The sequence below is a fragment of the Erinaceus europaeus genome, chromosome 7 (assembly GCF_950295315.1).
Source record: "Erinaceus europaeus chromosome 7, mEriEur2.1, whole genome shotgun sequence".
NCBI classification, from domain to species: Eukaryota; Metazoa; Chordata; class Mammalia; order Eulipotyphla; family Erinaceidae; genus Erinaceus; species Erinaceus europaeus.
In genome coordinates, this window is record NC_080168.1 from 67,992,086 (window position 1) to 68,015,201 (window position 23,116).

The 23,116-nt window shown below is 43.3% G+C and overlaps 1 protein-coding gene, 1 long non-coding RNA gene and 1 other non-coding gene across 3 annotated transcripts in view; 2 read left to right on the forward strand and 1 right to left on the reverse strand.

Moving 5' to 3' along the window:
* LOC132539438 (uncharacterized) overlaps positions 1 to 7,926 on the forward strand; it is a 48,666-nt gene extending 40,740 nt beyond the window's left edge. The window contains exon 9 of the mRNA XM_060194687.1: positions 7,456 to 7,926. Within this exon, the coding sequence (XP_060050670.1) occupies positions 7,456 to 7,622 (167 nt within the window). The 3' untranslated portion in view covers positions 7,623 to 7,926. The remainder of the gene's footprint in view (positions 1 to 7,455) is intronic.
* A 5,404-nt stretch (positions 7,927 to 13,330) lies between these two features.
* Positions 13,331 to 13,437, forward strand: LOC132539611 (U6 spliceosomal RNA). The gene has a single exon (XR_009550949.1). It is a non-coding gene; the product is annotated as a U6 spliceosomal RNA (small nuclear RNA).
* A 6,379-nt stretch (positions 13,438 to 19,816) lies between these two features.
* Positions 19,817 to 23,116, reverse strand: LOC132539440 (uncharacterized). Its single transcript, XR_009550730.1, has 3 exons — positions 22,040 to 23,116; positions 21,063 to 21,522; positions 19,817 to 20,445 (listed from the first exon to the last, which is right to left on the reverse strand). It is a non-coding gene; the product is annotated as an uncharacterized LOC132539440 (long non-coding RNA).

The following is a 23,116-nucleotide window of genomic DNA, read 5'->3' on the forward strand; positions in this document are numbered from 1 at the left end:
AGTAATATTACAAGTCATTACACAGACAATGTATTAGATTCACTAAAAAGGGTTATTTCAGTTTCTCTAGGAAGTAAAGGTATGTAGTGTACATTATCTTTTTTTTACATGGTACTATTATTTAAATTCTAGACACCCATGGTTTTTTTTGTGTGCATTAGGTGTCATTTAGGTGTGCATTTAGTGTCAAAGTAATTGACATGACTAGTTAATTTTTTTCCTTTGCTTTTGCTTTTCTTTTTTTTATTTAAGAAAGGATAAATTAACAAATCCATAGGGTAGGAGGGGTACAACTCCACACAATTCCCACCACTCAATCTCTATATCCCACCCCTTCCCCTGATAGCTTTCCCACTCTCTATCCCTCTGGGAGCATGGACCCACAGTTGTTGTGGGTTGCAGACATAGGTGTTGACTGGTCAGTCCATACTCCTAGTCTGCCTCTCTCTTTCCCTAGTAGGGTGCGTCTCTGGGAAAGCAGAGCTCAAGGACACATTGGTGGGGTCTTCAGTCCAAGGAAACCTGGCTGGCATCCTGATGGCATCTGGAACCTGGTGACTGAAAAGAGGGTTAACATACAAGGCCAACCAAATTGTTGAGCAATCATGGACCCAAAGCTTAGAATACAGGAGAGGAAGTGTAAGGGGGGTACTCACTGCAAACTCTAGTGTACTTCTGCTTTTAGGTATATATTTTGCAGTAGTTTATGGATACGTGTGTACATAAGCTCTCTCTCACCGAATCTGGTGTATATCTAGGTTTGGGGACTTTGTTAGAAAGTAAACCACCTTAGATGGAATTAAAGAATACTATGAAAGATAACGTCTCACCCGAGTAAAGAAGCTGAAGCGTTGTCATGTGAAGTCTCTGGACACAGTCTGAGGTGAAGCATGTTGAGTTGGCAATCATTGTGTTGATTAGGTTGCGATCAGCAGATGCAATATAATTTGATACAGATTGGGAGAGGCATACGGGAAAGTGGGCCCTATCCAAAGGTATCAGGACTGGGGGGAGTAGAGGCTCTATAGTGGAGATGTGAGGTTCCTGCTGTCTTAGGGTTCAAAAAGACAATGGATAGTTAATGTTAACATCACATTATTTGGTAATTGGGTTAACTTTGAAAGTCCTTTTGTTAGTATTTGCTGTACAGTACCCAGTATCTTGTATATAGCTGTGCTATTGGTTGCTTATGATCTACTAGGTCTAGGCTTTTGAGAGAGTCTGCATTCAAATACACAGCCTATATATTAAAAAGACTCAGTCTGTGTTTTAAAAACTTTGAGACATACAATTAACTTTCCCCCTCTCATATTAACTAGTGATTTATATGACTACACATTACTAGGAGTGTACATAAACACCATTCCCACTACCAAAAGACTGTGACCCATCCCTTCCACACACTCCCACCCCCCACTGGCCTAGGAAGCTGCATGGCTACCCCTCACCACAGGGTTTTTTACTTTGGTGCCCTACTTACAATTTAGTCAGGTCCTACTTTTAGTTTCCCTTTCAGATCTTCTTACTCAACTTCTGTTGATGAGTGGAATCATCCCATACTCATCTTTCTCTTTCTGACTTAGCTCACTTAACATAATTCATTCTTGCTCTGTCCAAGATGGGTCAGAGAAGGTGGGTTTATTGTTCTTGACCGCTGCATAGTATTCCATTGTGTATATATACCACAGCTTTCTCAGCCACTCATCTCTTGTTGGGCACCTGGGTTGCTTCTAGGTTTTAGCTAATATGAATTGTGCTGCTATGAACATAGGAGTACACACCTCCTTTGGGTTGGGTGTTATGGAGTCCTTGGGGTATAATCCCAGGAGAGGAATTACTGGATCATATGCAAGGTGCATGTCTAGCCTTGTGAGAGTTTTCCAGACTTCTCTTCACAGAGGCTGTACCAATATACATTCCCACCAGCAATGCAAAAGGGTTCCTCTCTCCCCACAGCCTCTCCAGCATTTGTTGCTGCTGTCCTTTTTGATGTATGCCATTCTTACAGGAGTGAGGTGGTATCTTAGTGTTGTCTTAATTTCCATTTCTCTGACAATCAGTGACCTAGAGCAGTTTTTCATATGTTTGTTAGCCTTTTGGATCTCCTCTGAGGTGAATGTTTTGTTCATATCCTCTGCCCATTTGTGGATGGGGTCATTTGCTTTTTTGGTGCTAAGTTTGCTGAGCTCTTTATATGTTTTGGTGATTAGTTTCTTGTCTGATGTATGGCATGTGAAGATCTTCTCCCATTCTGTGAGGGGTCTCTTTATTTGTTTAATAGTTTCTTTGGATGTGCAGAAGCTTTTCAATTTGATATAGTCCCATTGGTTTGTTTCTGCTTTAGTCTTCTTGCAATTGGGTTTGATTCATCAAAGATGTCCTTGAGGTGTAGGTGGGAAAGTGTTTTACCAATGTTTTCCTCTAAGTATTTGATTGATTCTGGTCTGACATCCAGGTCTTTGATCCATTTGGAATTGATTTTTGCTTCTGGTGAGATAAAGTGGTTCAATTTCATTCTTCTGCATGTTACAACCCAGTTTTCCCAGCACCATTTATTGAAGAGAGTGTCCTTCATCCATTTAATCCTTTGCACCTCCTTACCAAAGATTAGATGTCCATAGGTGTGGGGATTTATTTCTGGGCTTTCAATTCTGTTCCATTGGTCTGTGTGCCTATTTTTGTTCCAGTACCATGCTGTTTTGATGATGATGGCTTTATAATATAGTTTAAGGTCTGGGAGTGTGATGCCTCCATTTCTGTTTCTTTTCCTCAAGATGGTTTTGGCAATTCTAGGTGTTTTCAGGTTTCAGATAAATGATTGTAGTGTTTTTCTATTCTCTTAAAGAAGCTTGGTGGAACTTTGATGGGTATTGCATTAAATTTGTATATGGCTCTGGGGAGAATATTCATTTTGATGATATTTATTCTTCCAATCCATGAGCATGGGATATCTTTCCATTTCTTGGTATCAGTTTCTATTTCCTTGAGTAGCGACTCATAGTTTTCAGTATACAAGTCTTTCACTTCTTTGGTCAGCTTTATTCCTAGGTATTTGATTGATTTTTCTGAAACAGTAAATGGGAGTGATTTCTGGATGTCTTCTTCTTCAGACTTAGTGTTTGCATAAAGAAATGCCAGTGATTTTTGTACATTGATTTTGTAGCCTGAACCTTGCTATATTGCCTAATAACTTCCAGTAGTTTCCTGCTGGATTCTTTAGGTTTTTCTATGTATACTATCATATCATCTGCAAATAGTGAGAGCTTGACTTCTTCCCTTCCAATCTGTATTCCTTTGATTTCTTTCTCTTGCCTGATTTCTATGGCAAGAGCTTTCAATACTATTTTGAAGAGTAATGGTGACAGTGGACACCCCTGTTTAACCCCTGATCTGAAGGGGAAGGCTTTCAGCTTCTGTCCATTGAGTATGATGTTGGCTGTAGGTTTGCTATATATAGATTTCACTATCTTCCACTATCCCTTCGGAGGATGGAACATTCTCTACCATTGTTGATCCTAGTTCCAGAGCTGTAGTTTCTGTCACTTTGCCCTCTACCTGTACAACAGCCTCAGGATCCAGGCTCCCTCGGGTGGGCTCCTAACTCTGAGATCTCTGCTTCTCTTCTTTTCAGTGGCTGCTGGTCGCAATGGGATCAGAAGTGCCTCTGAGGAAGTGGTAGCCAGGGCGGAGCCCTGAACCCTAGGAAACTACATCTGGAAGTGTCAAAGAGGCACACTGGCAAGTGACTCTAGTCTAGTGTGCCTTGTTGCCTCTAGGTCTGGTTTCTCAGCTCTGAGTAGTTCAAGTCCTGGTGATCTTTCATGCGGTACTCTCCATTGTGCTCTCTTTATAGAGGTTGTTTTTTTTAGTAGGACAGAGAGAAATCGAGAGGGAAGGGGAGAGCAAGACACCCTCTGTACTTCCTGCAGTGAAGCTTCCTCTTGCAGGTGGGGGCCCAGGTTTTGAACTCCAGCCCTTACGCTCGTCCTTGCTCTTTGCGCCATGTACTTTTAAACTGCTGCGCTCTACCCAGTCCCTGAACTACAGCCCTTAAGCATGGTGATGTGTGCACTCAGGCAGGGACACTACCCCTGCCTCCTCTGCCTCCACATCTCTTTTTTTAAATATTTTTTCTTTTAATTTTTTAAAATTACCTTTATTTACTTATTGGACAGAGACAGCCAGAAATTGAGAGGGAAGGAGAAGATAGGGAGAGGGACAAACACCTGCAGCCCTGATTCAACACTTGAGAAGCTTCCCGCTGCAAGTGGGGACCAGGGGCTCAAACCTTGGTCCTTGCACATTGTAACATGTGAGGTCAATCAGGTGCGCCACCGCCTGGCCCCTGTCTCCCCATCTTAAAATCCTTTTCTGTCTGCAGGTGGTCTTCCTGCATCGCCACCTGAGTGGAGCTTTTCCTGCGACGTCACTTCTGACTGTGTCCAGGATGAGCACTGGCCCCCGGGGTCACAGTGACTCTCCTGAGGTGGGTTTCTGGGTATAACAACCCCAGGAGCTCAGCATCTTGCTTTTCCAACTCCACTCCATTTACATTGAGGCTCCTGCTGTGCTGAGGTAGGAATTTTACCTGGAAGTGTTCTAACAAAAATCTATTTGCCATTCTTTTATTCTGACCATTTTTTCAAAAGGACTCACTGCTGATTGTCATTTCTGGTACCTACTGGTGCATTCTTCTACAGCCTTTTCCAAATACTATTAAAAATGTTAAATTTCACTAAGGGTCTGGGAGATAGAATGGTTATGTATAAGATTTTCTTAGCCTGAGGCTTCTAGTTCCCAGGTTCCATCCCTGTCACCACCATCGGCTGGAACTGAGCACTGTGCTGGGGAGAAAGAAAACATGAAATTCACTAGTAAAATTATGCAGGTTTGAATATTTTTGGAGGTCATTCTGTGTATTTTATTACTTGCAAGAATGCCGGCACAGGCTGATAGTGATAAAGTGAAATAATATACTATTGCACCTCACACAGTAGAAGCAACAGACTTTCATAAAGGCTGATTCTGATCCATTGTGCCCTTTCCTCCAGCTTTAAACCTCAGGATGTAATAGGCAGAGTGCTTTTCTTAGAACACATATCCCACCCCCATCCCCTTTCTAATTGGATAAAACTATTATGTACCTTTGTTAACTCTTGATCATCTGTGTTGGTGTTGGGGGAGAACAAATAGTACTACCCACAGCCATTATATCTAACATTAATTTTTTTAAATAATTTTTTAATATTTATTGAATCCCTTTTGTTGCGTTTGTTCTATTTTTGTAGTTGTTATTGTTGTTGTTGGTTAGGAAAGAGAGAAATGGAGAGGGGGAAGACGGGGAGAAAAAGACACCTGCAGACTTGCTTCCCCACTTGTGAATCAACTCCCCTGCAGGTGGCGAACTGGAGGCTCGAACTGGGATCCTTATGCCAGTCCTTCCACTTTGCAACACATGCACTTAACCCACTGCACTACCGCCTGACTCCCAACTATTATTTCTATAACTATCTGCATTTACATACATTTACCTATTTTTCCTGTGGCCCTGCGTTTTCTTCCTTTCTAACTCACACCTACACCTATCACTACTTTCAAATGTTCTTCTTTTTTTCCTCTTCTCTCTCTCTGGGTCCTGGTGGAATTGGAGTCCAGAGCCCTCTGGTTATCTTCTCCTAACATTTCTTCCCCTCTGAGAGTATGAATCAAAATTACTTATGGGGTACAGAAGGTGGGAATTCTGGCTTCTGTAATTGCTTCTCCACCAGACATGGACACCTGGCTGGGTTGTTTGCCCAGGGAAATCAGGATGAAACCATAGTAGCATTTGCAACTTGGTGGCAGATTATTGGAGTTGGAAGCTTGACATCTATAGGTTGGTCTCTCTGGATACAATCCTAAGTGAAAAGGCATGGTGGCACTGGCATTGGTGGCATTGATTTAATTGAAGTCTGCAGACGCAGTATAGCAGACTAGGAGATCTAGAGGAGAAGCATCAAAAAATAACAAAGTCGCAAAGGTTCCAGGACTGGGAGAAATACAGATTTTAATGAGAATGGGGAAGGTACTTTCCAGTCTTAAGTTTAAGAAAGCAATAGATAATAATAATAATGTTATTATTATTATTATTATTATTATTATTATAACAAAGTTACTTAGGAGTTTAGTTAGAAAAACACCATGATGATTTGGGAGGTGGCTTAATGGATCTCAAGCATGAGGTCCTGAGTTCAACCCCCGGTGACAGCACGAGTACCAGTGTGATGTCTGGTTATTTCCCTCTCTTCTCCTCTTATCATTCTCATTAATAAATAAAATATTAAAAAAAAGAAAAGAAAAATACCATGGATAGGAAATCCATGCCATATTTGACCTCACCATGGAAAAATCACTAATTTAACCTGTAACATTGATTATTAATTTTGCTGCTATTTTTCATGTTAGTTAATCAAACATATTGGATGGGTAGAGGAAACAATGCTGTCTTTATTTATTTAAATGTTTTATATTAAGGGGGCAGGTGCTAAGTAACTGGGTAGAGTGCACACTTCACCATGCAGGAGGACCTGTGTTCAAGCCCTGGTATCCCCATAGGAACACTTGCATGGGGGTGGTGACAGGCAGAGAGAATCTTCACAAATAGTGAGTGCAGTGTTATGGTGTCTTACCTCTCTCAGGAGATGTCTAAACATAGAGTAGGAGTATAGTATGTAAAGCATTGGACTGTCAACTTTTGAGGTCGAGTTCAATTCTTGACATGCCAATTGCCAAAGTGATGCTCTAGTTCTTTATCTGATTAATAAATAAGTAAATCTTAAAAAAGAAACAAAGAAAGAATAGTCTTCAGGGAGCAGCATCATACAGGTGTGATTTTCAACAATAACCCGACAAAAAGAAAATAGTTTAAAAGTTTGAAAGAATTATTGGGGTGGGGTATTGGTTTATGTTGCAGGGGAGAGAGAAGAGACCGGAGAGAGAGGGAATACAAATATTTATTCAGGCAGACGCCTCAGAGTTGGGTGAGAGCACAGCACTTCAGGCCACATGGAGCTAGCAAGATGGCCGCCTACTGCTATATGCAGCAACCCTTCTCTGAGTCGGTTGCTGAAGTGAGGGAAAAGGCAAGAGAGAGAAGGGCGGAAGTGTGAGGGCTTTTATGGGAGAAATTCAGTAACTGGAAAGTCCTTACGGGATTGGCTAGAAAAATGGGGGTGGAGAAAACAAGGCATTCTGGGAAGTTATGGTTTCAGCTCTAGCGGGAATGGGTGATACCCTGAGGGTATCTGCACAATTACCCAACAGTAGGGGTGTTCTGGAAACTGGGAACTGTATTTAGAGCTGTCTTGGGGCAGTGAACTAAATTCTTTAATTTTCTTCAGCTTTATTATATATGCAGTGCTGAATTTTTTTCTTGTTTTTTTTTTTTTAATTTCGAGTGCATTTATTGTATTTCAGGTGCTGAGATGAGTCATCACCTGTTCATTTGCTTGTTCAGAAACTTGTCTCTTGTTGGTCACCACCACATCCACATCAACCTCCGTTCTCATTTGCTTGTACAGACACATTATGATGTGAAGGCGTGTGTTTTCAGACACAATGGGAATAATATTGTCATCTGTTAGTTAAGATTTGGCTCAAGAGACATTGTCATCAGGATACTAGGATGCTTTCGAGGAAGAAGGCACTACAGAAGTACATAGGGGACATGAACAAGGAGTACCAGACTCTGGATCAGTGCTTGCAGCATCCTTCTGTGCATGAAGGGGACTGGAGGTCTGTGAAGTGGAGGCATGCCCAGTTGACACTACTGGTAGCCATCTTCCAGGAAATCCAAGAGGCTGAGTGAGCCATAGAGGAGCTAGCCTCGATGTGTGCAGGTAAATGAAATGTGTTGGTTTTCTAAACTGAACAGCTTTGCTGGATTCAGTCTTTAAGGACCTGATAAGTCATAAGCTGTATACTTGGAAAAGACAGGACTCAACTCCTAATTGTTTTAAGTATTCCAACTACTAGAAATCTATCACTAGAGTCCAAGGTTTTGTAATGCTTGGGTTTATTGTACACACGTTTGTTGAGCTTGGTCCTACATGTCACCACCTACAGTGGTACCAGTTAGAGGGTTTATATAATCTAGGCATTGTTCAGTAAGCTCCCCCAAAGCACTCTGACCTCATTGTCTTCAGTCACCTTGAATATGATTACCCTCCTCAGTTTTTTTTATCTTTTTAAATAATTATTTAATGAGAGAGCATGCACACTGGTTAGCTCTGGTTTGTGATGTTGGGGTTTGAGCCTAGGATCTTGGAGCCTCAGGTATGGATGTCTTTTTGTATATCCAGTATGCTTTCTCCACAATCCCCCTGTGCTCTATTCTGGTCCTTAACCTCCTCCCCTTCTCCTTTAACAAGAGCGCCATATTTTGTAATTTTTATACCTCATGTGGTAGTGAAAATAGGCTTTATCATAGACTTTAGCATTTTGTGGTTGTATCAATATCAAGAAATTACATGACGTTGGATTTTATACTTCGGTAAATAGAACACAAAGCACTTTTATTTGATTGAAAACGACAGAGTTCTAAAACAATAGTTTGCTTTTTTATTCTAGGACAGTGGTGCTCTCGCATGTGGTGATGCCAGGGATTGAACCTGGGGCCAAGGAACTACAGGCATGAAAGTCTTACTTAACCATATGCTATCTCCTACTGATGTTTGCCATATATACATAAGTAGAGAAAATCCCAATTAATTTCAAAACTTAACTTATTTGGGTTGATATTTATTTAGGCACCTCCTTTCTCAATGTGTTGATTAATTACCAGTTTCTGTAATTACTTACAGACATTTAAATCATAACCTTTTGGGGGTTAAGATTATTTTTTTCATACAAGAGGACATACTTATTAATTGTAATTTTTAATGATTCTAACTGTTCTTTAGTGTAATAATACTTTTTGCTTATAACTGAAAGTATAATGGGAAACATTTGTTCTTCTTTTATATTATTATTATTTCTTTTTTTATTGGGGAATTAATGTTACACATTCAACAATAAGTACAATAGTTTGTACATGCAAAACATCCCTCAGTTTCCCATATAATAATACAACCCCCACTAGGTCCTCTGAATCCTTCTTGGACCTGTATTCTCCCCACCCACCCACCCACACCAGAGTTTTTTACTTTGGTTCGATACGCCAATTCCATTTCATGTTCTACTTGTGTTTTCTTTTCTGATCTTGTTTTTCAACTTCTGCCTGAGAGTGAGATCATCCCATATTCATCCTTCTGTTTATGACTTATTTCTTATTTCTGACTTGTTTCTTTCCTATTCTTTATCCCTCTGGGAGTATGGACTTAGAGACATTATGGTGTGCAGAATGTAGAAGGTCTGGCTTCTGTAACTGCTTCCATGCTACATGGATGTTTACAGGTGGATCCATACTCTCAGCCTGTCTTTCTCTTTCCCTAGTGGGGCAGAGCTCTGGGGAAGTGGGGCTCCAGGACACATTGGTGGAATCGTCAGTCCAGGGAAGTCTGGTAAGCATCTTGGTAGCATCTGAAACCTGGTGTCTGAAAAAAGAGTTAGCATATAAAGCCAGACAAATTGTTGACCAATCATGAACCTAAAGGCTGGAATATTGCAGATGAAGACTTGGGGTCTCCATTTTGAAGATAGCTAGTAGGCCTATTTTAGTTCTATTCCAAAGGGATATATATTCCAATGGGATATTATATTCCAAAGGGATATATATTCCAAAAGGATATTATATTGCAAGGGATATATATTCCAAAGGGATATTATTTTCCTACTGCTTTGTCCTCCTCTCAGGCAGTCTCATCCTGCAGGTAGCAGGGGTAGGTCTGGGCAAAGCCCTATTTCTCTTTCTGGCTCTGAGATTTTGAACTTTACATCCTGTCTCTAGATTTTATTCAAACTTAAGTCTGTCTCTAAACCCTAACACCATCAAAACAAAATGAGTTGAGTTAAAGTCTTAAAATTTATTTTGGATTTGAGTCCCCACCACACCTGCAGAGGAAAAGATTTGTGAATGGTGAAGCAGTGCTGCAGGTTTCTCTCTCTCTCTCTCTCTTCTCCCTCTTTACTTCCCCTTTCCCTTTTGATTTCTGCTGTTACTGTCTAATAAATAAAGATAATAAAAATATTTTTATTTTTTAATTTTCAAAATATTTATCTTCCCTTTTCTTGCCCTTGTTGTTTTATTGTTGTAGTTATTATTGTTCTTATTGATGTCATTGTAGTTGGATAGGACAGAGAGAAATGGAGAGAGGAGGGGAAGACAGAGAGGGGGAGAGAAAGACACCTGGAGACCTGCTTCACTGCTTGTGAAGCAAACCCCCTGCAGTTTGAGAGCCAGTGTACTTAACCTACTGTGCTACCACCTGACTTCCTTTAGATTATTTTTAAGGAATTTATATTTACAATTTAATTTTGATTTGATAGAACTAGGCAATTCATACAAGGAAGGGAGATGATGAGAGAGACAAACACACGTGCAGCTCTGCTTGCTTGTCAAGCTTTCCCCCACCCCTTAGCAGGTAGGCACTGGGGCCTTGAACCTGGGTCATGGTTATGTGCATGCTCAACTGAGATGACCACCACCTGTGCCTATTATAAAATTATTAAAGACTTTCTTAAGAATCCTGTCAACTCTTCATCTGCACTATTCCAGCCTTTAGGTCCATGATTGATCAACAATTTGTTTGGCTTTGTGTGTTAACTCTTGTCAACCACCAGGTTCCAGATGCTAGCATGATGCTGACCAAACTTCCCTGGACAGACAACCCCACCAGTGTGTCCTGGAGCTCTGCTTCCCCAGAGCCCTTCCCCACTAGGGAAAGGGAGAGACAGGCTGGGAGTATGGCTCAACCAGTAAACGCCCATGTTCAGCCTGGATGCAATTGCAGAAGCCAGACCTTCCATCTTCTGCATCCCACAGTGACCTTGGGTCCATACTCCCAGGGTTAAAGAATAAGAAAGCTATCAGGGTAGGGGATGGGATACAGTGTTCTGGTGGTGGGAATTGTGTGGAATTATACCCCTCTTATCCTATGTTTTACTCAGCGTTTCCTTTTTATAAATAAAGAATTTTAAAAAGGGAGTTTGGAGTTAGCACATTGGGTTTAGCGCAGGTGGCACAGTATAAGGATCCTAGTTCAAGCCTGAAGGGGCCTGGCTTCACAGGCGGTGAAGCAGGTCTGCAGGTGTCTATCTTTCTCTCCCCCTGTCTTCTCTTCTTCCCTTTGTCCCAGCTGCATCCACAGCAGCGCCATGGAGCCCTGCGGCCCTGCCCTGAGGCCCCGTCGCCTCCACGCCGCATTGCGTAGCGTCGCGTCACGTCACCCCCGCGCCGCGTTGCGTCACGTCGGATCACGTCTCACCCATAGGCCCCAGCGCTGGCGCCCGACCCGCGCACTGAGCGCCCAGCCAGGACTGTGCGGAGGCCCCCCGTGTGGAAGTACTGCTGGGGACTCCCGAAGGTGCTGTGCCAGACAGCAGCCAGCCGCCAGGTCCAAAGTGCCGTGCTTGAGCCCATGTAGTGAGATTCCTCCCAATTCCAAGTAACTGGCCCCTGGTTCCCGCGCCCTGGAAGGCTGGGGTGTCGCGCTGCCTGGGAAGGTGTTGGGTGGGGGGAGGGGCGAAGTCGGGGTGCAGCCACAGAGGGGCCAGCGCCCCCGGACCCCAAGCCCTGGGCCAGGTGCAACCCGGAGTGGTGGCTGCGCCCCCCAACCGCCAGGACCCAGCGGCCTTGAGTGGGGCGCTCCCAGGGGAGGTGTCCGCGAGCCCCCAGACCCCGCCCCGTCCCGCAGGGACACCCTGGAAGGGTGGCTGCGCCCCCAGATCCCGCTGCTTTCGGCTTCCTGGAGCGCGAGCTCAGGGACCCTGCCAGAGAGTTGGTGCGGCCGGCCTTCCCTTTCCTTCTTGCAGGGAGAGGTGTATTCGGGTCCCTGGGTCTCGCCCAGTGTGTCTGAGCTGGAGGCTCCAAGCGCCCTGAGGGTGAGGACCCGCCCGCGCAGCTGGAGGCCGGGCAGTGCGCCTCCCAACCACCCCAACCGCCTTGGGCAGGAGGGGACCCCAGAACCCACCAGCCTGCCATGGCTTCAGGAGCGGCCAGGCCCAGAGAACTTTCCGCGCTCCCGCCCACCCGAAATGTGCGCCCACTGTCCTTCCTCTTGGTGTGTGGCCCACGACGAGGTCCTCGGGGGACGCCTGTTTGGAATCCTGAACTTGGAGTTTGGCCTAGGGCAACATGGCGAGCCAAGCTCCCAGACTAGGGTGAAGGAGGCTGGGGCGCGGGGTGCGCGTCCAGGTTGGGGGTCTCCTCGCACTAGTAGAACTGCAGTGTTTTCTCTGCCTCTGTCTCTCTCGGAAGAGACATGCATTTCAGAGCTGTGCCACAGGCCTGCTGGCTCCAACCGCTGTTGAGCCCTGGGCCCGGGCTGTGGATTGGGTCTGGGCTGAGGGTCTGGTACTTTTCAACCTGCTGGTCCTGGGAGGCCACTCCTAGCGCCCACCCCCAACTCTCCTAGTCCTGGAGGGCTGGGGCTTGGCAGGGCTCCGTGTGTGGTGGGGGTGGGCAGGGGTCGCCTGGGGTTCTTGTGTCTGTGGGGACAGTCCTGGAGAGACTGCAGTTTCCCTGTGCACACAATGGGGCAGCCAGGGCGCTGGCAGGTGGGAGCTGCACTAGGAGCCAGGCAGAGCCAGGCAGGAGCCAATCTTGGAGCTGGGTAGGAACCGGGCAGGAACCGCGGTTTTAAAAAAAAGGAAATTTTAAAAAAGGAGAAAATGTTACTTATTAATACAAAAAAGAGAAGCAGAGCATGACTATTGGACATGCAAATCTGGGGATTGAATTCAGGACTTAATGCCTACAGATCCATTGCCCTAGCCATTCTGCAATTCCAAAGTATAAATAGGTTATTTTATTTTTGTTGTTGTTGTTGTCACCAAGGTCTCATTGTCCCCCTTTTTTTTCTTTTCTATTCTTTTCCACTCTTTTTTAATTTTTATTTATTTTTCCTTTTTGTTGCCTAACATTGTTGTGGTTATTAATGTCGTTGTTGTTGGATAGGACGGAGAGAAATGGAGAGAGGAGGGGAAGACAGAGAGGGGGAGAGAAAGACAGACACCTGCAGACCTGCTTTACCACTTGTGAAGGGACTCCCCTGCAGGTGGAGAGCCAGGGGCTCAAACCGCAATCTTTCCACCAGTCCTTGAGCTTTGCACCATGTGCGCTTAACCTGCTGTGCCACTGCCAGACTCCAACTGTATCCATCTCGTAACACTTTTTAAATAAGATTATAATATAGTCCTAGCTTAGATAGTACATATACTAAAATTGGCATGATACAGAGAAGATTAGCATGGCCCCTGCTCAAAGATTACACACAGATTCATGAGGCATACCATATTTTTTAAATAAAGGATTATACAATATATGTACACACATATAAATAATTATAATCTTTAAAGAGCCAGTTAATGCAAGCTGGGAGGTGGTTCAGTAGCAAGAGATCTGGATTTGTATGTGTGGGATCCCAGGTCTGTCTGAACTCTGGTTCTACATATGCTGAAGCTCTTTTAAAAGATTTATTAATCAGTGAGGGAGAAAGGGAGGGGAGAGAGAGAGAGAGAGACGAAACACTATAGCATCAGTCTGGAACATGTGATGCTGGAGGTAGAATTCAGAACCTCATGCTTGAGTCCAAAACTCCAACCACTGTGCCAGCCTCCAGGGCTGCAGATTGACTTTTTTGAATAAAATCATGGTAATATTGTTCTCTTAACTGTAAATCTTTTAAGTAATACAAAGACTTTTTATTTTTTTTAATATTTATTCCCTTTTGTTGCCCTTATTGTTTTATTGTTGTAGTTATTATTGTTGTTGTCGTTGTAGGATAGGACAGAGAGAAATGGAGAGAGGAGGGGAAGACAAAGAGGAGGAGAGAAAGATAGACACCCGCAGACCTGCTTCACCTCTTGTGAAGCGACTCCCCTGCAGGTGGGGAGCTGGGGTTGGAACCGGGATCCTTATGCCGGTCCTTGTGCTTTGCGCCACCTGCGCTTAACCCACTGCGCTACAGCCCGACTCCCATACAAAGACTTTTAAAAAAATTTTTCTCAAATATTGTGCCTGGGGATCAATCCCACCCAGAACCTTGCATCTGCATGGGACAGCTGAGAAACCTCCCTGCCAGTCTCCATTCTGTATCCTTTAAGAGACGGAGACATGCAAAGCCCTGCTCCTCTTTGCATGGAGTCACTCCCATTGCCGGCCTGTGGTGTTCACTTGCATTGTCGAGGATCAGACCCCCAGCCACATGCTATATACAGCATGTGCTTTACGCCCTGAGCCGCCTTCTGAATCTCAGTTTGATTCCTGGCATTGCATGTACCAGAATGATGCTCTCATTCTCTCTCATGAATAAAATGTTATGTTATATATGTTATTTATGTTATGTTTTTAATTAACATATGTTGTGTTGTGTTTTCTGTTGAAGAAACAGACAACCTGCATCTAGATTTAGGCTGGTAACTGGACTCAACAATAGGCCAGGCCCATTTAAAATCCAGAATCAACAAATTTAGAACCATGGCAAAGGAGAGAACAGTCACTACAATCTTTTTTTTAAGACACTAGGTAGCTTCTTTGCATTGGTCTCTCTCTTTATATAAAGTTATTTTCAATATCTGTATTTATGATTGAAGTGGGTCAAGCTGACTTAGTTCTCCTTGAGCCAGACAACGTATGTATCTACATTTGGGTCACAATACCCTGCTGTATGTTGATCTTTGAAAGTAAATGAATATGCTGGGATAGTTTGGGAGGCAGAACTTGGAGAAAGAATCATCGTCATCCATAGGTGTTTCTACATTCAGCCTTCACATAGGAAACACCTCAAGATATCAGTATCAGAGCAACCATTTACAAGTATTTTTTCAAGATTTATTTTACTTTACATGTTTATTGAATAAAGACAGAGAAACTGAGATGGTAGGGGGAGGTAGAGAGAAAGACACCAACAGTACTGCTTAACCGCTTGTGAAGCTTCCTTCTTTGCAGGTGAGTCTACAGTTATTACCATCTTAAGGCAGGTATCCTTTCTTTCTTTCTTTCTTTCTTTCTCTTTATTTTTAGTTTCTTTATTGGGGAATTAATACTTTACATTCCACAGTAAATACAATAGTTTATACTTGCATAACAATTCCCAGTTTTCCATAGAGCAATCTATGTATCATTTCTTTTCTTTCTTTCTTTTTTTTTGTTATTGGATAGCGACAAAGAGAAATTGAGAGAGAAGGGGGAGGTAGAGAGGAATAGAGACAGAGAGACACCTGCAGGCCTGCTTTACTACCTGTGAAGCAACTCCCCTGCAGGTGGGGAGCAGGGGCCTTGATCCAGGATCCTAAATGGTCCTTGCTCTTTGTGCCATGTGGGCTTAGCCCACTGTGCTACCCTCTGGCTCCCTTAGGTATCATTTCTAAAGCCTGTTAAATCTAAAATGTTCTTATCCTTTTGTAGTAATTTCCTGATTCATGTTTCCTTGTCTTCAACATCTTGGTTCTGTTTTAGTTTGCCTTGTGGGAACTCCCATCTGTCTTTGGTCATCCCTCCCGCCCACTCCCACCCCCCACTGGCCCAGGAAGCTACATGTCTACCCCTCACCACTGGGTTTTTACTTTGGTGCCCTACTTACAATTTGATCAGGTCCTGCTTTTAGTTTCCCTTTCAGATCTTCTTAATCAACTTCTGTCAATTTTCTTATATATATATATATATATATATATATATATATATATATATTAATATATTTATTTATTATTGGACAGAGACAGAGAACTTGGGAAGGGAGGGGGAGATAGAAAAGGAGAGAGACAGAGAAACACCTACAGCCTTGCTTTACCACTTGTGAAGCTTCCCCTACTCCCTGCAGCTAGGGACCAGGGGCTTGAACCTGGTTCATTATGCAATGTATTTTGTGTGCTTAACCAGAAGAACCACTGCTGACCCCCTGTATATTTTATTCATTTATTATTTCCTGGATAGAAATTGAGAGGGAACAGAAGATGTAGAGGGGGAGACACAGAGAGACACCTGCAGCGCTGCCTCACCACTTGTGAAGCTTCTCTTCAGCTGGTTGGATCTTGGGCTTGAACCTTAGTCCTTGTGCATTGTAACATGTGCACTCCACTGTTTTCACCACATCCTAGACCCCATTTTTTCATTTTAAATTTAAAAATTGAAAGCAGCTATTGGTAACAGTAGAATTATGTAGGTATGAAACTGGAGCTCTAAAATACATCAACATATTAATCTTTCTTTAAAGGTCACTTTGTGAGTGCACACACATTATAGTGTGTGAGGACGGGGGCTCAAGCCCCTGATCTCCACTTGCAGGGGGAAGCTTCACAAGCAGTGAAACAGCATCTTAATGTGACTCACTTTCTTTTTCCATTCTATCTCCCCTTTCCATCTCTATTTATTTTTGTCTTAAAAAGTAAAAAGAAAAAAAAAACTTTTTAAAAGGTTACTTTATATTAAAAATGTTTTTTCATTATTCTTGACCAAGTAAAAATATCTCAGGACATAGAGAAAATACACTCTGTTGTGAATAAGAAATAACTTGAATGTTTAGGCTCTCTGTGTCTGTGCCAGTAGGGGTTTGCTAAGAAGTAGTGGTTTGGAAATGCGAATTCCTGCCTCAAGTCTACCTACTGATGCTCCTCTGCAGTCTTAGACCCTTGCAGACATGGGATTAATATATCATTTGCACTGTCACTTACACTACTGCAGACTAAAACTAGGTAGGCAAAGTGGAAAGGACAAAAGTAGTGAAAACTAAAATATCTAAATCAAAGTGACTAGTGACAGTTATTATAATGCTTACTGTTATGCAACCCACTTTTCCTAAAATGGGAAACATAGCTGTGCATATGTCTTGGGACTAGCATACAACTAAAGATTAGAAATTAAAGTACATATATATGTTTTTTAACAGGCTATTATTATTGGACAAAACAGAGAGAAAATCAGAAGGGAGAGGGTGGTGGAGAAGGCTAGAGACACAGTGCTTCACCACTCTTGAAGCTTTCTCCACCTCAGGCAGAGATCAGAGGCCTGAACCTGGGTCACTGTGTGTTGTAACATGTGAGCTCAACCAGGTGTGCCACTGCCCGGAACCTAAGAAGAAGAAAATATATATTTAAAGATTTTCTTTATTAATATTTCTATATTTATTCCCTTTTGTTGCTCTTGTTGTTTTATTGCTATAGTTATTACTGATGTAGTCATTGTTGTACACAACAGAGAGAAATGGAGAGAGGAGGGGAAGACAGAGGGGGGAGAGAAAGATAGACACCCGCAGACCTGCTTCACCGCCTGTGAAGCAAACCCCCTTCAGGTGGGGAGCCAGGTCCTCGAACCGGGATCCTGATGCCAGTCCTAGTGCTTTTCACCAAGTACACTTAATCTGATGCGTTACCACTCGACTCCCAATTTTTTTATATTTTTAATGAGAGAGATACAAAAAGAGAAAGATCAGAGCACTGCTCAGGGGTTATGGTGGAGCTGAAAATTGATCCTGGGACTTCAGAGCCTCAGTTATGGAAGCCTTTGACAAACAGAACCATTATGCTGGCTCCCCAGCAGGGACAGTGGAAGATAAGGAAGTCAGATGAGTGACATGCCTGGAGAGAATCTGAGTATTTAAGACTATGGGAAGTTCTTAAAAATTGAGAAAAGTGGGCAGTTTGTATGTCACCCAGTAGAGCACTTAAGTTGCCGTGTTGGTGACCCAGGTTCCAACTCCAGTCCCCACCTGCGAGGTGGGGAGGGGGGAAAGTTCTAGAAATAGTAGAACAGTTCTGCACCTCGATTCTTCATCTTTGTCTTTACATACATTCAAAATTAATAAAGACAGCTGATGATGATGTTAGAGTCCTGTAGCTAATAATAAAAATAACATAAATAATATATTTATTGTATATGAATAAAATAAATAAAAATTAAATTAAATTAAATGAAGACAGCTGATAATGATGATAGAGTCCTATAGCTAATGAGCAGAAGCCATAGCATTCACAACAACGATGAAACATCAAGAAGAAAATGACACAAGGGCCTTTAGAGTTTTTCAAATATTATGAATAGGGTACAGAAAAAGTACAGGTAGTCAATAAATACATAAAAATATTACACTTGTTCAGCTATTATCAGGAAGGTGCAAAAGAAACTATAATAATGTTGATTGTATTTATAAGTAGTATCGAAAAATGTGGGTCACTATTGAAAAATATAAAAGAAAACTCCCATGCTCAGTCATTTGGAACTGACTGAAATCATTGTTTCCATCTTTGTTTTTAAAAAATATTTTATGGTGCATTTTAAAAATTGTATTTATATATTTATTTCCCTTTTGTTGCCCTTATTGTTTTTATTGTTGTTGTAATTATTGTTGTCGTCATTGTTAGATAGGATAGAGAGAAAAGGAGAGAGGAGGGGGAAGACGGGGACAGAAAGATAGACACCTGCAGACTTGCTTCACCACCTGTGAAGTGACTCCACTGCAGGTGGGGAGCTGGGGTATAGAACCAGGATCCTTATGCCAGTCCTTGCATTTCACATGTGTCTTAACCCGTTGCGCTACTGCCCAACTCCCTGTTACTATTTTTTGTATTGCCTTTAGAGAGTTTAAGCTTTTAAAATTTATTTATTCCCCTTATTCCCTTGTTTAGTTATTGTAGTTATTATTGTTGTTGATATTGTTGGGTAGGATAGAGAGAAATGGAGAGAGGAGGGGAAGACAGAGACGGGAAGGGAAAGATAGACACCTGCAGACCTGCTTCACTACTTGTGAATCAACTCCCCTGCAGGTGGGGAGCTTGTGGCTCTAACTGGGATCCTTACCCTGGTCCTTCTGCTTAGTGCCACCTGTGCTTTACCCTACGTGCTACCACCCATCTCTTGAACTTAAACTTATATAATTTTCGGGTGTGGTAGTAGTGTACAAAGATTTTCATTTTTTTAATTTTGACAAAAGAATACTCTGATATTTTAGAAAAATTGTGCTTTTTATTTTGGAAAATGGGCACTTGCTTGTTTAAAAATGTCACTTCTCTTTGAAAGGACATTGGGTGTTATATTTTCTAAAGTTCTTAGTAGGCAGTGTAATACTAAGTTTTCCTAAAAAGAGAAAGGGCAGTCAGGTTGAACAGTGACCTTCATTTCCCCAGGATGCCAGTTTTGACCTATGAACTTCTGACCTGCATGTGGTGCACAGATGCTGGCCAGTGTCAGCATAATGAGTGGCTATTCCATGACCATTTGTCCCCACACTTGGCAACTGTCTGGGAAGTGCTGGGCTAAGGAGTAAAAGGCTAGTAGATGAAGGGCCTATGGTAGTAGAGGTGTCACCTTAAACTTTGCAGTGAAATGTGCTGATCACAGTAACAGCCATGCAGAAGTCGAAAATGCGCCATCTTTACTCTCTGCTACTGTCTCCTCCTGGCTGACTGCAGACTCAGCCATGTCCTTGTTCTGGCCCATAGAACATGGACAAATGGGAAGCAGGCAGAGACCTCAGTGATTGTCTGGCTATGGTATGGGAGCCCTTCTTCCGGCACTGAAGAAGCTTCGTGCCACCCTGTGGAGGCTTGGGGAACAGGCAACACACAGAAAGTAGATCCAGTTGAGTTGTTATCTGCCTGCAGACACATGGGACCTCAGCTAATGCAGAGCTGCCCAGAGGAGCCCACCAAGGTTTCATCTGAGCCCTGAGCAAAGAGAGGGGTCATATAAGGCACAGAGTCAGGGAGTGATATTTATTATAGCAATACAATCAACAAGAAAATACAGTAAAAGACTATAACTACATACATACAGTGAAAGGAATAAGAGAGATAACTTTGAAGAGACCTTCAAACCAGGATGTAAGAAGGGATCAGGGAAGATGCCTCAAATGAAATGAGCTGGATGTGGAATGTTGACATTTTTCATTGTGACCCCATTAGACAAAAAGTTTAAAAGAACTGTGTTAATCAGAGGGCTTCATGTCTTCCACCAGCAAGTTTCCACATAGATGGCAGGACTGAGGACTAAGTTAAAATCCTGCAAAGGATTAAGAGAATAATTGTTGTCAGTTGGATATCATAAAGTAACAGGGAAAAGAAAGGGTCAGTTCTACAAAGGGGAAGCTGGCTGTAGGCATTCCAGCAGACGCCCAGGTGGCCTCAGTGATTGCAGATTTGCCAGGGGAGCCCCCAGCAAGGTGCTGAGAGGATCCCTGAGCCCTTATCAGCTGAGCAGGGTGTAGACAGGGGGCTCTCTGGATCCCATAGAGAGAGGCCTGAGATGGTCCATCACTGAGCCTTTCTGGAGGTGTCACTCTCCCGAATAGGAATTAGCAGGCTGTCTTCTTGTCATGCCTGAAATGAAAAACAGAGAGCTGTCTTAGTTAAATCACATTGTCATATACTAGCTTCCTCTTAATTCCTGAAGAAATAAGTTAAGCCAAAGAGAGAATTTCTCCTTGGAGATAAAAACATGAAAGGCTCAAGTGGTGCCCACCTGGTGAGCACACATACCACAGTGAACAATGACCTAGGTATTTGCCCCTATCCCCAACTGCAGAGGAGAAGCTTCAGGAGCTGAAAAGTAAAGCTATAGTTATCTGTCAATTTCTCCCCCACTGTCTCTCCATCCCATCTTAATTTCTATTTCTATCAATTAGGAAAATTGAATTATTATCAAAAGAGTTAAATATATTAAAACCTAGTCAGCATTTCCACTCAACACAGCCAAATTCTGCAGCCTCCACCTAGACTGTGTGTCACCAGGAAAATGAGTAAAGTCCTGCCATTGTTGGGATGTGATTCTCTTGTCCTGTTTTAATCAGCCAGAAACCTCTGTCTCACACAGACTAGTTGCTCCAATTAATGTCACATGTCCTAGGCTCACCCAGACTCATGGTGTAGAAGAGATGTGTGTCCTGAAGCCTGGTCACCTTTGTACCGCTAGCATCAGTGAAGAAGGAGGCACCTACCTCTAGCAGTAACGGGACCAAGATGGAGGGCCTCACTCCTCCCTGTCTTCCTTGTTAAGCTCTGTGTGGTTGCCGGTGCACAGCACAGCCATGATGCAGCAGAACTGAGTGCTGGTGGCCTTCTCCTTCTGGTGGAGCAGATAGACACAGTCCATGATGTCCTCCACTGCCAGGTTCACGGGGATGATGGGGTGGCTCAGGGCATAGTTGTAGAGTGACAGCTTGTGGGTGGCCCTGTCCCCACAGCCCATCAGGTATTCAGTCCTGAGCTCCAACAGAGGCAGCCATGAGGGAGCACTGTGCAGACAGTTGAACACAGAGCTCTGCCAGATGCTTTCCACATCATGGAGGGTGGTGTCAGTGTCATCCCTCTAGTCCACAGCCACCAAGATGCTCTTATGGTGGCCTCTGTCAACAGAGCTACTCAGGGTCCAGGTAGAGTCACCCCCAGTCCAGAGACCTGTGAACATAATAGTGGGATTAGCAATGGACAAAGCAGGGGCCCTAGGGAGCAGATCAGAGGCAGTGAGGATGAAGGAAGGACGTGGAAAACCAAGGGGTCGAGCGTCCACTTTCTAACTGAAACCTTTGTAGAGGGACAGATGGAGTTAGCAAACCTGGTTATAAGTGTAGGAGATGATTCCTGAATATCAGCAGGAAAATCTTGAGGATTTGAGAAAAGAGACCTGGACTCCCTACTTTTGATTGAATATGAAGGTTTATAACTGGCCCTGGCTTTTTTATTAGAGAACTTAAGAGGTTTCTAGAAACTTGGAAGTAGAAGTTATCATGCTGCGTCACTATTAGTTCTGGTGTATATTCTGGTCCCATTTCCCCAGTGAGGCTGGTTTTCAGTGTCATGAGCTTGCTTTCAAGAGGGGAGAAATGTCCAGAGAGGTGGCACTTGCATCAGAGTGGTCAGTTTCCCTCTCCTCTGCTGGCCCTGACCTGGGGTCTGTGCTTGAGGAGGAACTAACCTGGAGTGTCCTCAAATAGCTGCTCCAACAGGAAGGACTCCTGGTGGCTGGAAGCCAAGCCAGTGATTTCCTGTTCCTGTGATTGCTCCTCAGTCACCTGTAGTGGAGCCATTCCATATTCATGGTGATATTCACCATCTGTATGGAGAGAAATCCAAACATAGGTTCAGGCTGAAGTGGTCGTGATGAGCCCATCGTGACCACAGGATGTAGCCAGAGCATGGCAAGGGAGCTGTGGCTTCCTTGGAGATGTGCATGGTTTTCTGTGGGGCTACTGGGTCCCTGCCAATCCTGCCCCCACCTTGGGATTGACTTTCAGTGTCATGAGTTTGTTTCAGAAAGGAAATATCACGTGGAAGGAGGCATGTACAGGAACCCAGCTGGTCTCCATATGCGAGGCAATGGGAGTCATCTACTTCTAGTGGAAGCCCCTCAGTGGCTGGCATTTGACCCTTCATGTTTATGCAGATGTTTGACACCTACATGTAGAGAAACTCCAATCTAGGTCCAGGCTGACCATGAAGAGACCCACCTCACTGTAGAAGATGACACATGGGCCTTCTCCTGGACCTTCTGTGCAAAGAAGGCTGTGTCTGTGTCTCTGTGTCCATGAATCTGACAGGAGACCCTGCCCTAGCATGTGCCCATGAAAAGAGTTGACAAAGTAAAGAGGAAGATGGTCTTATACATTCCTGTGCCTGGAATGCAATGAATTCCTGTCTGCATGTTCCTTGTACATTGTGTGCTCTTTTTACAATTATTTACTGCATTAGAATGGGATCATTTTTAATTACTTATCCCAAACAAATTCCTCCTTAATTTCTCATCTTCATTATCAGCTTAGTATGTCAATAATAAGGCTTTCTGGCAGGTTAGTGGCACCCAATCCTGGGTTCTTGCACTTGGTAAGGTGTGTGCCTAACCAGCTGCAACACCACTAGCCCTCTCTTTTTTTTATTTCTTTTCATAATTTGAACATCTGTATCATGTCAGGGTTGGCCTTCACTCTGCAGCATTGATGCCAGTTTCCTGCTTCTACATACACCAGGCAATTCTTCTCCTCTAGTGGGGTGGGGG